The 18,383-nt window shown below is 41.8% G+C and overlaps 1 protein-coding gene across 2 annotated transcripts in view; it reads right to left on the reverse strand.

Annotated features, from left to right (window-relative positions):
- Positions 1 to 18,015, reverse strand: part of slc9a1a (solute carrier family 9 member A1a) — a 38,064-nt gene extending 20,049 nt beyond the window's left edge. For both annotated transcript variants that reach the window (XM_082551390.1, XM_082551389.1), the window contains exons 1-4: positions 16,860 to 18,015; positions 6,542 to 7,014; positions 5,899 to 6,149; positions 1,400 to 1,617 (exon numbers count right to left, since the gene is read on the reverse strand). In XM_082551390.1, the coding sequence (XP_082407516.1) occupies positions 1,400 to 1,617; positions 5,899 to 6,149; positions 6,542 to 7,014; positions 16,860 to 17,142 (1,225 nt within the window). In that variant the 5' untranslated portion in view covers positions 17,143 to 18,015. The remainder of the gene's footprint in view (positions 1 to 1,399; positions 1,618 to 5,898; positions 6,150 to 6,541; positions 7,015 to 16,859) is intronic.
- Between the last annotated feature and the right edge of the window lie 368 nt (positions 18,016 to 18,383).

Below are 18,383 nucleotides of genomic sequence, written 5' to 3' on the forward strand. Positions count from 1 at the left end.
TTTCACCCCAAGTCCAGCACCCTGAGGCTGTACGCTAAACGGAAGGAAGGGGGCCGGGGACTGGTGAGTGTCAGCACCACAGTCCAGGATGAGACAAGGAACATCCAAGAATACATTGGGAAGATGGCCCCAACTGACCGAGTGCTCAGTGAATACCTCAGGCAGCAGAAACCCAAGAAAGAGGATGGAGACGAGGAACCATCATGGAAGGACAGGCCCCTGCACGGTATGTACCACCGGCAGATAGAGGAGGTGGCTGATATCCAGAAATCCTACCAGTGGCTGGACAAAGCTGGACTGAAAGACAGCACAGAGGCACTAATCATGGCAGCACAAGAACAAGCTCTGAGCACAAGATCCATAGAGGCTGGGGTCTATCACACCAGGCAAGACCCCAGGTGCAGGCTGTGTAAAGATGCCCCAGAGACAATCCAGCACATAACAGCAGGGTGCAAGATGCTAGCAGGCAAGGCATACATGGAACGCCATAACCAAGTGGCCGGCATAGTGTACAGGAACATCTGTGCTGAGTACAACCTGGAAGTCCCGAGGTCAAAATGGGAGATGCCCCCAAGGGTGGTGGAGAATGACCGAGCTAAGATCCTGTGGGACTTCCAGATACAGACGGACAAAATGGTGGTGGCTAACCAACCGGACATAGTGGTGGTAGACAAACAGAAGAAGACGGCCGTAGTGATCGATGTAGCGGTTCCGAATGACAGCAATATCAGGAAGAAGGAACACGAGAAGCTGGAGAAATACCAAGGGCTCAGAGAAGAGCTCGAGAGGATGTGGAGGGTGAAGGTAACGGTGGTCCCCGTGGTAATCGGAGCACTAGGTGCGGTGACTCCCAAGCTAGGCGAGTGGCTCCAGCAGATCCCGGGAATAACATCGGAGATCTCTGTCCAGAAGAGCGCAGTCCTGGGAACAGCTAAGATACTGCGCAGGACTCTCAAGCTCCCAGGCCTCTGGTAGAGGACCCGAGCTTGAAGGATAAACCGCCCGCAGGGGCGTGCTGGGTGTTTTTGTTTATATATAATATATATATATATATATATATATATATATATATATATATATATATATATATATATATATATATATATATATATATATATATATATATATATCTCAGTGGAGAAATCCTCAGGGGCAATTCCACCAACAGCTGTGTAATAACACATGATGGAAACACTTAATCCCAGTTCTTTTATTAAGAATGAGAATCACAATGTAACCCAATCACCTCCTTTGCCAAAGAAAACAAAAAGCAAACTAACCTTGAATGCTAGTAATATAACAAATATATTCCTCTGTTGCATACACTATGTCACACTTGAAATTTGCTTTCATGCATATATTTGAAGAAGTCGTGCAAAAATACAGAAGCAGGACTGACCTATAACCCGTGCAACAAGACACAGAATGACTGTGACAGTAACGAAGGTCCAGTTCCAATCGTGAGGTCCAGCAACCGTGGCCACTCCCAGAAAAATAAAGATTAGAGTCTCACTGACACTGCTCCACATTTTCAAGAAGTATTTAATGGTGGTGTGGGACTTGTGGGATATGTTGGCCTCCACATAGGGTCGCATCACGGCGCCGCATGCTATTAACCTGGGAAGAGAAATAGTAATAACAGAATTTTTTTTAGATATACAGAAACAATTAATGTGGGGTTATTTTGGTCTCATTTCTCATCCAATTGAAAACATTATTGACCACAATAAAGTCATATAACACAGAACCACTTTATGTTTTAAAAGGAAAACATGGTTAAAAGTAGTACCAGTTTTCCTGAGCTGCCAGTTAGAGTGACCACTTTAAAAAATAAAAAATAAAAAAGCTCAGAGGTTCAGTTACGGACTAATTTGGAAAAATAAACAAAGTTATCTCACAATTCCTGTCTGGCAGCCACCTCCCTGTTCTAATCTAGTCATGCAATGTTTGTGTGTCAAAAAAAGGGCCAAAAGCAACTGACAAATATGCTCAATAATCCACAGCAGCTGGTCAACATTCCTCCTCCTTGTCAGTATTGCCTTTCAAGGTTTTGCAGAAATGATAAAAGGAAATCACATCAATAAGTTCTTTCTTTCCTCTTTCACAGACCAGTAATACAGAAAACCAAATCCAGATTTTAATATGAGGGGCAACACAGCTGCAGGCAAAGGATTGTCCTTGAAGCTACATATCCATCATTCCTGACTTAGGGGTGAGACTAACTGCATCAGCACCTCCCGTCAGGAACATCAGTAAGACCTGCAATCTTAAACAGCCTGAAAGTAAACAGAAAATCAATTGCTACGTACTACAAGAGCTGATGAAATGGTATGTCAGAAAATGCTATACATGCCACTAAATCAAAGGAGCTTGCAAAGAAAAGCGTCTGGACTTCTTTAAGTTGCTTGAAGACGTTTCACCTCTCATCCGAGAAGCTTCTTCAGTTCTAAGGTCAAATGGTGGAGAGTCCCAGATATAAACCTAGTGGGAGTGACCCCCCACAGAGGGACAAAAGGACCCCCTGATGATCCTCTAATCGCCTGAGCCAAGGTGTGAAACTGGGTGTGGGTCCCAATCAGCCAGAGTTTCGGGTGAGTTCATTGTGAAACCTGGCCCCACCTTATCATGCGAATTCCTGAGATCAGATGGCCCAGGATGTGAGTGGGCGTTAAGGCGTCTGGGAAGGGATCTCAAAATTGGATTATAGATGGCAGAGAGTTGGTGTCATAAACCACCGCCTCTGTTCAAAGATGGTCGCTCACAGTGGACATAGACGGCTTCTTTCACTCCTCTTTCAAACCATCTGTCCTCTCTGTCCAAAATGTGAACATTGGCATCCTCGAAAGAGTGTCCTTTATCCTTAAGATGCAGATGGACTGCTGAGTCTTGTCCTGTGGAGGTGGCTCTTCTGTGTTGTGCCATGCGCTTGTGAAGTGGCTGTGTCGTCTACAGTAGACGAAACCTGGGTCAAAATCAAGACACAAGAAGTGGAATCCTTCACTGCGCACATTAACGCTGTGGATAAAAACATCAAGTTCACCAGGGAAGACACAAAGGACAACTGTTTGCCTTTCCTGGACTGCGCTGTGCACATTGAAGAGAATGGCAACCTCAACATCGAAGTTTACCGGAAGCCCACACACACGGACCAGTACCTCCTGTTTGACTCCCATCACCCTCTGGAACACAAACTTTGAGTAATTAGGACCCTACACCACCAGGCAGAACTTGTTCCCTCTAAGCCTGAAGGAAAAAAGAAGGAACACACACATGTAAAGGAAGCACTCAAAACGTGCGGCTATCCTAAATGGGCAGACGCAACAACATTGTCATCCCCTATGTAGCCGGTGTACCAGAAAAACTCAGGAGAGTTTTCTCCAAGCATGACATCCCGGTGCATTTCAGACCCAGCAACACGCTCAGACAAAAACTGGTTCACCCGAAAGACAAAACGCCAAAACACAGACTTGGTGTATGCTGCACAGTGCAGCGAGGAATGCCCAGACTTCTACATTGGAGAGACCAAACAGCCACTTCACAAGCGCATGGCACAACACAGAAGAGCCACCTCCACAGGACAAGACTCAGCAGTCCATCTGCATCTTAAGGATAAAGGACACTCTTTCGAGGATGCCAATGTTCACATTTTGGACAGAGAGGACAGATGGTTTGAAAGAGGAGTGAAAGAAGCCGTCTATGTCCACTGTGAGCGACCATCTTTGAACAGAGGCGGTGGTTTACGACACCAACTCTCTGCCATCTATAATCCAGTTTTGAGATCCCTTCCCAGACGCCTTAACGCCCACTCACATCCTGGGCCATCTGATCTCAGGAATTCGCATGATAAGGTGGGGCCAGGTTTCACAATGAACACACCCGAAACTCTGGCTGACTGGGACCCACACCCAGTTTCACACCTTGGCTCAGGCGATTAGAGGATCATCAGGGGGTCCTTTTGTCCCTCTGTGGGGGTCACTCCCACTAGGTTTATATCTGGGACTCTCCACCATTTGACCTTAGAACTGAAGAAGCTTCTCGGATGAGAGGTGAAACGTCTTCAAGCAACTTAAAGAAGTCCAGACGCTTTTCTTTGCAAGCTCCTTTGACTACAATGACCTGGATGACTGAGAACCTTCACAGACATGCCACTAAATCCTAGCTTGGTTCAGGTGGCATTAGATTAGATTAGTTTCCCAAACCACTGGCTATATATAGAACATAATTTTCCTGAACGTATATAAGAAGTGTAATTTTCACCCAGTGGTAAGAATATATAAAGATTATGGCATCTAAACACTGAGGAGAGGTCCAGTACAACATAAGAGTATCTCACTCAATGTAACGCTATGTTGGAATCAGGAAGAATTTCTTCTTCTTTGTAACTAGTTTCCATGGGTGATCAAATTCAGCTTTCCCCCAACTGATCAGTCATTTCGGATTTCAGCTCAGATGTGTAGTCATGCCATTATACTGCTCGCTGGGGTTCTAAGAGTGCAGTGGAGTGAGAACAATTCAACATATTTCTCCATTTGTTGTACAGTTGTACAAGCAATAAGTGTGGAGAAAACCCCCCGCCAAAAAACAAGACATCATTCTGGCAGCTTTACGGCTGCGATAGTCCCACCCACAGCACTGATTAGCCAACATCCAACATGGGTCAGGTTCCTCTTCAAGTTTCAGACTGTTCTTAAACAACAAACAAAACTGAAAAAAACACTATGAAGACATTAAAAGAGGGATTAAAGAACCAGAGTTAAAATCTATTAATTTCGACTAACGAAGGTCGGCTGGATCATTCACATTGTATGTGAATGAAACAGTTAAATATAATTTGGTGATCTCCCACTGGTTTACATACACTTCAGACATTCTCATTCTTAACAGGTGAATTAAACGTGTCACAATGCCAGACAAGCCAGTCATCTTGATTAAGTGGATGAATTTAAACATATGTCCCATCCAGTAAGGGACTGGTGAGGTTCTTATCGACAGTGATCATTTTATTTTAATTGTATTCCATTTACTTACTTTTCTGATTAGGCCAACCCCTGTTTTTGGTAGCGGAGCAGTTTCTACACCACCCAATCACCAGCGCAACTATGTTTCAACAGCCTACTAATACCATCCGACCACTGAAATCTCTCAGCCTGGTGTTTTGCTAGTTTCAGTTTCTTAACATGTGGAGCTATGAAGCATTAGATAAAACAACAGGCCAAAGGTGACAAAGTTTATGGTATTTAGAGACTTTGACATGGACAATTTTACATTCAGTTTAACTGGAAATTGCTTGCTTAGTGTCTTGCTGCACTGGTCACAATGTGTACTAGGTTTCACTGGAATAATAATAATAATAATAATAATACTACTAATAATAATAATAATGGATTACATTTATATATTTTGTAACTGGAAGGTTGCTGGTTCGATCCCCAGCTCTGTCTGTCTTGGTCGTTGTGTCCTTGGGCAAGACACTTCACCTACCGCCTACTGGTGATGGCCAGAGGGGCCGATGGCGCGATATGGCAGCCTCGCTTCTGTCAGTCTGTGGCTACAACTGTAGCTTGCCTCCACCAGTGTGTGAATGTGAGAGTGAATGAATAGTGGAATTGTAAAGCACTTTGAGGGTCTCAAAAAGCGCTATATAAATGCAACCCATTATTATTACTCAAGTACCATGAATTTCAACTTAGCAGTGGTACAATTACTGTAAATGTACACAACTTTGAATCACTTAAAATTCAGTGATATTGCACAGTAAAACGGAATAATCTTATTCATTATATAGAGTAATACTGAGATTCAATTTTGCCATATCCTGCATGTAGAACACAATCTGACAATGTGTTATAACGCTGGGGTTTTCGTGAGTTGTTATATACCAGACTTGAACAAACTTACGCCATGATGCCAGAGAGGTGGAATATCTCAGCAGACAGGTAGGCCATGTAGCTGTACAAAAAGACAAAAAGAGGCTCGATGACGCGCGTGTGGGAGGTGAAGCGTGAGGTGAAGGCAGCGAGGATCCCGTACAGAACTCCAACTAGAACGCCACCCAGGGCGACTACAAAGAAGGAGATGACTCCCAGGAAGCCTTTCAACAGCGTCACTGAGCCAATGCCTGAAAACTCCTCAAACAGGTGGTACAATACCTACAAGAGGGAGAGTGAAAGAGGGAAGAAAAACTGAATAACAAAAAAAAGGTACTAACTAATGAATATGAATTGGTAGGAGAATAGTTTAAGAAACAGGATTATGATGGGTGATAAGGACATGAACTAATGTCTTAGTCAATCCAGTCAAGGGGCTAAGGACAGAATGCATTGTTTGCTGACTGTGAAGCTCCTTTTATTTTTTAACATGAAAATAAATTTGGCCTCTGGGCTGGTTACACATTGTATGAATAAAATGTATATACTAGTCCCTGTAATGCCAGGTAAACAAATCAGCAGAATGCCAAATGCCAAACAGTTTTAGCCTGAAAAATGTCTGCCTCATATATATCAGTCTACTGTACTACTTAGACTGCAGTTTGGTCACTCACCACAGTTACGGCATCATTGAGTAGTGATTCGCCAAACACCAGGATGTGCAAGAGCTCATTGATGTGGATCTCCTCAAACACAGCAAGCACAGCAACAGGATCCACAGCTGATATGATGGAACCAAAGAGCAGGCACTGCAGAAGCCCTATTCTGCTAAGGATTGAACTGCTTTCTGTACCAATCTGACACACACCATATAGCAAGCCCCCAACAAAGAAGGCATTCCAAAGAGTACCCACGACAGCAAATATCAGAATTGTGCCCAGGTTCTCCATGAAGGGACGGATGGGCAGGAAGTAGCCAGCATCCAGGATAATGGGGGGCAGCAGGATGTAAAAAAACAATTTAGAGTCCAACACTGGTGGGACTGTTTCACCAGTACCTCTGATGATTCCCCCTACCAGCAAGCCCACCACGATCAACAGGCAGCTCTCTGGCACAATGTTGGATAAGTGAGGAACCAGATGGAACCCTGGATGGAAACAAAAGAAGAGACAAACATGAACAAGTGCTTGATATGAGCAGCAGAAGGTTTGTATATATAGTATTGACCACCTGTACTCACTGTCAACTACAAAACAGAAGTAATACAAATTCAATGTGAAAATCGAAGGAAATGGATCTTAAGTGAAAAAAAAAAACAAAAAAAAAATAATTGTGTTGGTTTATGGGTTAAATGATAAGTAATAAACAAATAGTGTGGACACACCCTGAAATTAACTGGAATTATTTCGAGCTCTTTTCTGCTTTACAGAGATTACACAGAACTAACCACAAGCAATCATCTGTAACATACATCACTTATGTGTTATGCTACCACCCACACAGCTAATTCCTTCTTGTGCTTTAGATTTATTTTTATTTATTTATTTATTTATTTATTTATTTTTTTAAAATAGTGCACAAAAAATAAGCTTCTGAATTTATTCATCACTGTTAACATCAGCATGAAATGCACCATTCTGCACTGGTGATATAGGCAGGAAATGCAAAAGGAAGAATTTTGTGTGGGCTGTATAGACTTGCCAAAGCTTGCCTGTCCTCACGTACTCATTCCAACATCTTAATAAAAAAAAAATAAATAAATAAAAACTGCAGCTGCTGGTATGTTAAAGACCTGTGTAACCCCTGATCCTAACACCATGACCTTATGTACTCTTGAAGGAAAAAAAAAATGAAAATGACATGCAAAAGATATAACGTAGACAGATCGTAAGAGACACGAGAGACCAACAAAGTTAAGCGTGCAGTTTAAATAAAGTTACTATCGCCCTACGTTCAGGACATGAAACAATACATAAGTGCTATATTTTACCTTTATTTTTATTATTTAATTTACATTAAATTTTTATTTGATCAGCTAATCTAATTTGGTGGACATTCCAGAGAACTGAAATAACCTTTCCCAATCAGGTGGTATTGCTTGAGGCTACATAGCTCATGTCAAGGCACAGAGTCTGTCAATACGGTATGCTCACAGTAAGACTTTGACACTCCCAACAAACGACATATACAGTGTGTCTTTGAAAGCCTATCTTTCTGATTATCAAAATACATACACAAGTTGCCTATCCATGTTGAGGCAACGGAACAACTGCAACTTTTGGAAAAACAGTAAATAAAGACTTCAAAGGGACAGCAGTAGGCATCCCACAGTGGGGCTGTTTTTACTGTACACAGGTATGTGTCAGTATTTTGCTCGCAGTGTAATAAATAACACAGCATAAACAAACTTAAACAGGGCAGGGTTACAACACATCCAGACAAAACAATATTTTTGGGAAAGATCATTTTACACTGTAAATCAATAAATTTGGTATTTTAATATTGAATACATTCATCTAAAATAGCACATGTGAAACTATCAGTGAGCAACATAGTTACAAAGTTCAATCATCATAGGACAAAAGTGGTTGGTGCCTGAAAGCAGTACCACCTGAAATAATAGCTGCTGGATTTGTTACCCCTCTTTTGAACAAGGAGAGATGAGGCATGAAGATGGTCCCTCTGATCGGCTTACTTTTACACAATGTGATTATTGGCACGCTAAATGAATGAACCAATTAGTGCATAGTACAGTATGTTTCTCAGTTATAATACAGGTTGTTTCTCATGTAATTATCAGACCTTCATGCCAGTACGCACGTTTATTGCTACAACGCAACGCATCATTTATAGTGAAAGCACATAAGCATACATGTCTTAACGGTATGTAAAACACCAGCATCACAAGTTGGGCATTTGTGGGGGTGGTCTTGGTGTGTTTCACGCTAGGGCAGCTTGAGCACAACATTAACAGTGTTTCAGAAAAAGAAAGCTCAACAAGTGCATGTCTGTGCATCACACAGCTGCAGGATTAGAGGCTTTATCTTAACTGGTCTAAGAAGACTTCATTTCCCCACGATAAGATGCCAGAACTCAAGTGCTGCTCTTTCAAATAACCTTAATATAAAAAGAAAAAGAGCGTCACCTAAACCTCCTGGGAAGCTCAGTATCCAACTGGGTCAACAAAGATATTCTATGAGAACTGCTTGAACACAGTAAACGAGAACTTTATGAAATTTCAGCCAAAAGGATGGGATGTGAGCAGGATGGAAATTCTGCTGCTCTTTCTAATTGGAAGGTTGCCGGTTCGAGCCCCAGCTTGGACAGTCTCGGTCGTTGTGTCCTTGGGCAAGACACTTCACCCGTTGCCTACTGGTGGTGGTCAGAGGGCCCGGTGGCGCCAGTGTTCAGCAGCCTCGCCTCTGTCAGTGCGCCCCAGGGTGGCTGCGGCTACAATGTAGCTTGCCATCACCAGTGTGTGAATGTGTGCGTGAATGGGTGGATGACTGGATATGTAAAGCGCTTTGGGGTCCTTAGGGACTAGTAAAGCGCTATATAAATACAGGCTATTTACCATTTCTGGAATTTTCCAAAACACAGTGTCTTCTCAGAAGACACTGTGCTCTCAAGAGGCTTCAAATATAAGGCTAAATTAGCACCACAAATTAGCACCTTGTTGATTACAACATCTCGACTCCCATAGACACGGTTACATAATTACAAAGCTTCTTCTAAACGTGTTGCAGGCATCAACACTACAGGGATATCTGTTAGTGTGGGGGACATCACATTACACAAATCAGCCTGCACACCCCAAGCTAAACTAATTGGTACTCAGCTGAACCGAATTTAAAGTGAAAGGCCTTCCTCAGAATTAATACCCATGATAACATTTTACACAAAAATGCCTGCCAACAACTGTGGTAGGTCATATCCATTTATCCTTTTGCTTCCTTGATAATGCATAAATAATTGCAACAGTTTCATTTCTCAGCCTGTCAATGATCCCAAACTGTATTGACCCCCCCAAAACATTACACACATACATTGGAATACTGTCAGTCATGGATTGGCCTCCCCAGAGCCGGAATCTCAACATTATTAAAGGACTGTTGGGTTATCTTGGCAAAGAACAGTGCAAAAGGAAGCCAAAATCCAGAGAGCTTTGAATGTTCTTCAAGCCCGGACAACTATTCCTGAAGATTAAAGTACATCTTCAGGAATAGTTTACTATTTTCATCTTATACCCATTTCCATTTTTGCTTGCACATTTCAATAGATCACTTCACCCATTTCCCACTTTCCTATCAAAACATAAAAAATGAGAGGCGCCACATGACTTTAACACAGTCCTGTAACTTAAATGAATATGATTTTTTTTTAGCAATGCTCACACAGAAAGCACAAAGTGTCATACAAAGATTTTACAAGTCTAAACTTCTCGTCACACCAGGAGAGAGCTCTAAGGCTACATTCACACTGCAGGCGAAAGCGCATCGAATCTGACTTTTTGGACCCTATGCGACCCATATCCGATCATGGTATAACAGTGTGAATGGCACAAATCCGATATTTTCAAATCCGATCTGGGTCACTTTTGCATGTGGTACTGAATCCAATACATATCTGATGTTTTAGAAAGCGACTGATGTTTGAATGGTCATGTCGCATCAAATCTGTCTTTTACGTCACTGACACAGGACAGACGCCAATTATCAGCGCCGGAGAAGTGCCCGAGAAGACGGTTTCCTGGCCATCCAGTGTAGATGTTAGTGAAACCGCTGGGAAGACAAGGTTGGAGAAACATGAACATTTTATTTGTACTGTATAATCTGCAGATTCTGACAGAAATCTGCAACTATCCTTTGAAGCACCGCTCCTCTCTAAAACTGCAATAAGGATAATTATTAGGCCATATGTAAATAACAAAATAACTTTATAACTTAGAGAAAAATTGGGAAACGTAAAGTCTGAAACAGTCAAACAATATTGTTTGCTCTGGGTCTAAACAGAGTGTGTTGTGTGTGACGTCTTCTTTTGCGCATGCGGGCCGCTTTGAGGGCTCACACTAGAGCACGTTTGCTGTCACATTTTATTTGTAGTGTGAACGAGCAGATAAAAAAAAAAAAAAAAAAATCGGATTTGATCAAAAAAAAAAAAAAAAAAAATCGAAATTGAGCATTAAGACCTGCAGTGTGAACGTAGCCTTATTCAAAGAAAAGAGCATCTCATTATACCCAACTGTGAGTCTGAGTAAAGGGAATCTACATCACATGTACGGTTTTTCCCAAAGCATTTTCTTTTTTTCAAAAGATGTAAGAGGGTGGGAAGCCAGCAGTGGTATTAATAGAAGACAAACAGAAGATCCCTTCTGCAAAGTGGTCTTCTGATTGACGCTGATTGAATCTAGAATAAAATAAAGTTCAATCTCAAGGACATGAAATACCCCTGCAAAACATTTCTAAACTGCTCTAATGACTGAGTGTTGCAAAGAAACACAAAGCCCTTTGATAAAATGTTGGGCAGTATGGTACTTGAGGAAAGGGGAAACAGGTCACAACTGTATGGTATAAATGTATTTCTGCTGGTGCATTGAGCAGAGGCAAACTTAATACTGGACCCAAGAAAGAAACTAAATGTGCCATTATCATTCATGAGTGATTGTAGATGCTGGACATGTATGCCATTATCATTACAGACCCTTCTAAATATAAAATTCTTAACACATGCAATATTGGGGGCTAAAGGTTAAGTTAAAGTAGACTGAACAACCCATCCTAAGCTAAGTGTTGACAGCACATTGTTAAATCTCTTAAGCACAACTCCAACTATGGCCTTCAGCAATCATCTAATGAAGGGTAATAACACAGAAGATAAGATAGAGAAAAGGAGGGAAGCGAACTTCAAAGAACACTGGCACAAGCTGGTACACAACTCTATCATGATTAAGACATGGGTATGTAGGAAATAAATGTCTGAAGGGCCATGTAGTGTGTAAGATAATAAAGACTTTTTTCATGCCATGTTCTTAAAGTAGAAGATTAGGCAGTTTCTCATGGCTGCTTTTCAATAAGGGCAGCTGCTGTGTCCTTGCCCCATTGCCTCCTGGGAGCCTTTATGCAACAAGGTTATTGAAAACTAGCAAAGAGTAACAGCTCTTTCAATTCTGGATGTGTACCCAGTGTCAGTACTGCCTAGTATGAACTACACTGTCATTCCCAAAACCAGGAAGTGTGCCCTGTTGCCAGGTAACTTACTACAAACCACTGGCAACCAAATCAGCTGCATTAAGCAGACACAAAAGATAGCAAACATATTTAAAGAGTTTCTTTGTTTAAAATGGTGACGTTCATCTGGTCTCCTTTGTAGTAATTGTGATACGGCAGGCAGCTTTCCAACACCATAACATTGGCGTTCACAATGAGGCCAAGATTTGCATGTATTTTAGTGTTAAGTTAAATGTTGTATAAAAGTTGTTGTGAGTTATTGTTCAGTGCAGACCATTGGGGTCAAGTTGCTTGTGGAACACAGCATTGTTTTTGAATTATTTATTACGGCCTTGTGGTGGTATAATTTAGTATGATCCCTGACGTCATATCTATACAAAACAACCGCAGGGGTTTCCTTGCAAGGATATGATTCTGAGTTTTGTCTTCTACTATAACAACTGAGTGGAGTACAATTTAGTGAGCATAACTAGTGTCAGTTGAACACATGTTTTTAAGCGAATAGATTGAGGTTTTAAACACTGAAAGCAGTGAAAAAGAAAAGGATGAAAATCCGATGCTGTTGCCTGATTTGCCATGACTTACTTAAAAATATTAGTAAAGCAACTTTCTTTCTATGGCTTTTTATTGCATTTATCTACCCATGAGGCAATTTTCTAAATTAAACTGAGATATAGCTGATTATATCTGATTATAAACCATTAAACCAGTTGGTCAATATGTCCAATTGCTTTAAAAGCCTTTTGCATGAACACACTTGGTATTTACTGTAAGCATTTTTAAGCAAAGATATTTCTCTGTAAGTGTGGCAGTTCAGTACTTTTCTTTGTTAAAAAATCTGGGCTTGGTTTTAATAAATAACACCATACAGGTATGTGGAGTAGACTTTGTGACAGAGTGAGTCATTCTTTGCCAAGGGTTTGGTTTCAAATTCTGTACTGGGAATATTTCCCACACAACCTAAGGCCCATATCTAACTTGTTTAGTTCTACTGCAAAAATCCAGAATCACGTCTTAGGCCGCACACTCTTTACAACTTGAATTACTCATAAGCCAGGCCTTGGTTGACTCTGGCAGGCTGCTTCAACAATATATAGTAGCTGGAAAAAACAAAAAAACAAAACCTACAATGAGAGAAAAAAATAAATAAATATTGTGAGCGTCACCTGGGGGATCATTTACTAAGCAAACAAATTAGCCTAACAGCCTCAGAATCTCGACTCAAGACACAGTTTCTAGTGATTACAAGTCACAAATGGGAACAAATCAAACCACAAGCTTGCAATCCCTCAAGTTTAAAAACAGGAAGGAAACAAAGACGTCACCACAGACATGAAAACAGTTAAAAGTGCGAAAAGGTACCACAAAAGACATGTAACACCATCAGCAATTTTATTAACTGCTGGAGCTGCAATTCTGGGTTGAGTTTTGGCACTGATTATGTTCTTCTTCTCATTGTTTAACAAGGCCATATTTTTTTAGTTAACATCAACAAAACCATACACTTACATATATATGCCCACTCAATGTGGGATTTTCTGAGCGATAGAAATGCATGCCTTCATTCACTTAAAGTTATAACCTGTTTCCATATTATGGCAAAGTCTGGCACACATTTAAGCCACAGTGATTGATAACCATAATTTGTATAGCCAAAAAAACCAAAACAAAACACCTTTATGACATTCCTCTTTAGTTTTAGACTCTGAATTCTGACGTCTCACTGTTAGCGTTTTGGCCACTGCAATGCTAGTGTTTTGAAACCGGAACTTACCATATTTGGAGAGAGGGTGGAGTGTTAACTTATAAGCTAACGTTGGCTAACAAGCTGCCTCCAGAAACTGTAATGTTACAGTGCACAGACACAAGTATCTGCTAATTTACTAAGACACAGGCTAATAATATACTAGTATTTAACTCTGGCTGAGGGAAAAAAAAAAAACTTCCTGCCCTGTAACCCTAACAGCTATTTGTCTGATAAAGGCCCAGTTCACAGACTAAACTTAGATGAGGTGAGGCCTCCCAAACACCAATCGGCTAGTTTTCTATGTCAAGAAAACTGTCAGTCAAAGCGGTCAAACCCCCTTTTCCACTATGCAGATAGACAAGTTAAAGGAGAGGGCACTATCCATAAAGGCCAAAACTGTTCTTTTTAGAGTTATTATTGTTGTAAGGTTGGATATTTTAAGGATATTTTAAAATAAGAGTCTGTGGAGATTAGGGCTGCCACGATTAGTCGACTAGTCACGATTACGTCGACTATCAAAATCGTCGACGACTGATTTAATAGTCGACGCGTCGTTTGAAGCTTTGTAAGATCCCAAAAGACGCAGGAATGAGTAGCAGGATTTAAGAGTGTAATAACGGACTGAAACAGAAGATGGCAGCACTGCATGTACAACGATGCCAGCTGCCGTTAAACCCCGAAGAAGAAGCTGTGTCCCAGAATTCATAGCGCGGCCCTGCTTAGTTTCCAACAATGGCGGCAGCTAGTTAGTTTTAATGTTACTCTTATTATTCTTTCTGGGTCACAAAATACACGTTTAACATATTTTTAGGCGAGAATGTAGCTGTGGAAACCTCAAATATCTGCTCAGTTTATCAAGACACCACATATTTTCAAAAGCGCTCCGACGTTTTCGGAGACGTCTGTTACCCACTAGCTCGATAGCTAGCCGGGGGCAAGGTCACTAGAGCTGTGAGAACACCGGACTCCCGGCAAATCGTTTTCAAACCCACCGCCGTCTTTCGCTACTCAGGTTAAACATGATATATGAGTCACTTAGATAACTTAAAAATGTTATTGTTTGGCTTTTTTAGTATTTTATTTGTTCCTGAGTAAATCGGTTTGGCTGAGATTAAAGTTATAGTTTTTACACAGCTGAATAAACGTCAAGCAGACAACTGATTATCAGAAGTGTGAGATGCTGGAGAATTTACTCCGGTGTCCTGTTATATTTTAGATAGCAAGGAGTTTATTAAACTTCACCGAAACAATCTGCAAATTTCATTAAAATTTAATAAACTATCATCTTTTCTTTATTTTTAGTTAGCACATACCTTAAACACTTAAAGCTGTAAGCTAATGCTAGTTATATAAGAGCAGATGCTGCTGGTGCAATAAGCTGTACGTTTTACGTCCAATGGATCTGATTAGTCGACTAATCGCAAAAATAATCGGTGACTAGTCGACTATCAAAATAATCGTTTGTGGCAGCCCTAGTGGAGATACATGTGCTTTATATGCCAACCTTGAGGGACTGCTAGTAGAACTGCAATGTTTTGCAGCCACGGGGGCTTGGTTTTTTTTGTTTTGTTTTTTTTATGAGAGAGGATAGGAAATCTGTGTAGGTATTGTTTTACTCTTTTATCTATCACTACAAGCCTATATCACACGATCACAAATCTGCTTACAACTTAAAAAAAAGCAATGGCCATTTCATGTTAGGATCTATTCCTTTTTTTTTCTTCCCTACAAGAAATAAATAAGGTTCAGGTTGCACAGTCAAGGTTGCTTCAGAGACAAATGGTCTGTGAATACGCTTTTTAGCTTGTAAGATATAAATTCAGTGAACATGAATCAGAGACATGGCTGAGGCAGAGCAGGGTAGCAGCCACTTTGAATCGTTCAGAGCCCATTTTAAGTAGTCAAGGGATAATCGGAGGCTTAAGGTCACCACTGTCCTCTGCTGCTGTCAGCCTACACATTCATCTAGTCTCATTTTTTTAATTTGCCTTTCTTCGACTTTCTGTACTTTCCTCATTCCTTCTGCTCACACTTTCTGCCAATGCTCATCTATCATTTTTACTGTGTGTCCTTGAGCTGCATCCTAACAAGTAAGCTACCCAAACCAGGTGGACCCTCTTCCTGTCCTCTCCCCTGAGATACTGGGCTTCTTGCCCAGACAGTGAGGCAGTATCCTCCCTGGCTACAGGCTGCTGCTCAGTCAGGCCCCTGATGTCACAGGCAAGTGACAAGCTGCTGGCTCTCATAATTTAAAAAGAAAAAAAAAAAGAAAAAAAAGAGATGGCTCAGGACAATACAGTGTTCTGTAGAAAGCAGAAAGCCAGGAGAAATTGATGGTAAAGACAGTATAAAGGAGAACACAAACAGTAAGGGGGGGGGGGGGGGGGGGGGGGAAGCAAGCTGCTTCTAAAACATCGCTCAGGACAATACTGCAAGGTAGAGGTAGGGCCCCACTGTGCTGAAGACTACATATCCAGACTGCTGTATCAGGTTGCTTAGTCATCATTGTAGCAGGGAGTGAATATAGCTCTTAAACATCTTCACCACATGACACTGGCAGATCTGATGAGTAATCTTCCTGAACAGCAATATTGATTTGCCCTCTCACAGACTGAGCTGAGCTATTTTGAGCAAACTAGTTAAGTCTGCATACCAGAGTCATCATTAATGCACAACAAAAGTAGGGTGGCCTAGGGGTCAAACATGATGCTTTAAGATTATGGTTGGTTTGCTTGACAACTTCCATTCCATGTGATTTATCTGTGCGATCTACTATCTGATCACCAGGAAAACTGCACTTTAACTCAACTCTTTTGATTCAAATGTACCTTCTATGAACTGTAATTCTGCGTGTTTTTCATAATGTAATTATTCACCTGAAAAACTGCCTGTTACCTGATGTAGGAGAGAGACTTATAGAATTTGGGTAAATAAGGTAACACTAAATCAGGTATTTCCAGAAAAGGCTGCACTCATACTGACAGGTCACGTGGAGCTTTCGCATAACATCACACTCACCTAATTTCATCAAAGAGGCAAGGAGGACCCATAATGAGATTTCAAACGGGACCCGTACGTTTTCGTAGTTCAAGTCTAGCACAGGGAAAGCCTTTCCAGTGTTGTTGTGACTGCCATGGTCAGTCGCTTTGTGGCTGCCCGAGTGTGCCGTGATAGGAGAATGCTGGTCGGAGCTGGCAACAGCGACGGTAAACACGGAGCCCTCCAGAAACACTAAAACCATCACCAAGAACAGTCCACGAAGCCGGCCCGAAGCCCCGTGTGACACAGTCCTGGAAGGCATTACTGCTGAAAAATAAAGGCGACCTTGAATGAAAATGAATCCGAGCTTGTTTGGGTTTTTTTAACAAGTCGGCTTGAAAAACCGGGCAAGTTTAAGGAAGTTGTGCCAGTTATCGCTTCGTAGTGTCGCGTTAGTTAAAGCTCGTCAACCGTAGAAGATTCTGACAGTTAGTTCGTCAAACTGACACTGAAGCAAAGCGAAACCGAACCAGACCCCTCATTATGTCAGTTAACGTTAGCTAGCTAGACTTCTTCGCTTGTTGTAGCCAGGTAAACAGCCGCTTCCAGCACAAGTCGTTGCGGAAAGAAACCAGGAAACGCCAAGATGCTGAAAGAGTGTCTTTTTTCCTTTTACAACAGTCCAGTGCCCTCAGTTGCTCTTCGTAGCGGCGTTTCACAAGTTTGTCCGTTTCCTTGTCATTGACTATCAACGTCTTCTTCGGTGGAAGATGTCATCGTTGATGCTGGAGGTAAACGAGGCACAGCGGCATCCCTTCAGCGTTTCCTCTCTCCCCCTCCTACCTAAGACAGTCGTCCGTGCGGCGGCCGTGTTCAGATACTGACCTTGAATAGAAGCTACACGGCAGCTGCCACATTATGTGTTTACCGTGTGCCCCGACTACACCAACTTTTTTTATATTAACCTTCGTGTGTTCCGCATCTCCACGGTATGTCCGGAGAGACTAGACCCTGTGCTGAGCTCAGACGGAGGATCCGACGGGTGGGGGTACTTGTGCGTATGCTCCCCCTCTGCCTCGGAGGCTTTTTTTCCCGGGGTGTCAAACCAAGTGGCGACTTGACTTGTCTGCAGCTGTATTATAGCCTCATACAGCCTTCAAAAAGCACACCCTTTCGCGGAGCTTTAGTGGGTGGGATGAGGAGTAGACTGAAGTGGGGTGGGTGGGGGGGGGGGGGGGGGCGTCCGCATATAGTGACACCCAGTGGCGGCTGGCCCATAGGGGGCGCTCGGGCTCCGCCCCCCCAAATGTGGAGGAGTAAAAATATATATTTTTAAAAAATTCATCAATGATAGTTTTACTATGTGTGTGCCCATATACAGCCAGGCGTATTTTAACATTTTCACCAGCTGACTCATTAAAGTTCAACCAACAAACGGTGTTTTTCTTCTTCTGGGGCGCTCGTCAAAGCGCCCTTGATATGCAGCGAAATAGCCTATCATTAAATGGTTGCCAGGGGAAAATAATAAATATTTGACCTATCAGCGTCGCTGAATTAAATGGT

The sequence above is a fragment of the Aulonocara stuartgranti genome (genome assembly GCF_965226115.1).
Source record: "Aulonocara stuartgranti genome assembly, chromosome: 11".
In the NCBI taxonomy this organism is placed as follows: Eukaryota; Metazoa; Chordata; class Actinopteri; order Cichliformes; family Cichlidae; genus Aulonocara; species Aulonocara stuartgranti.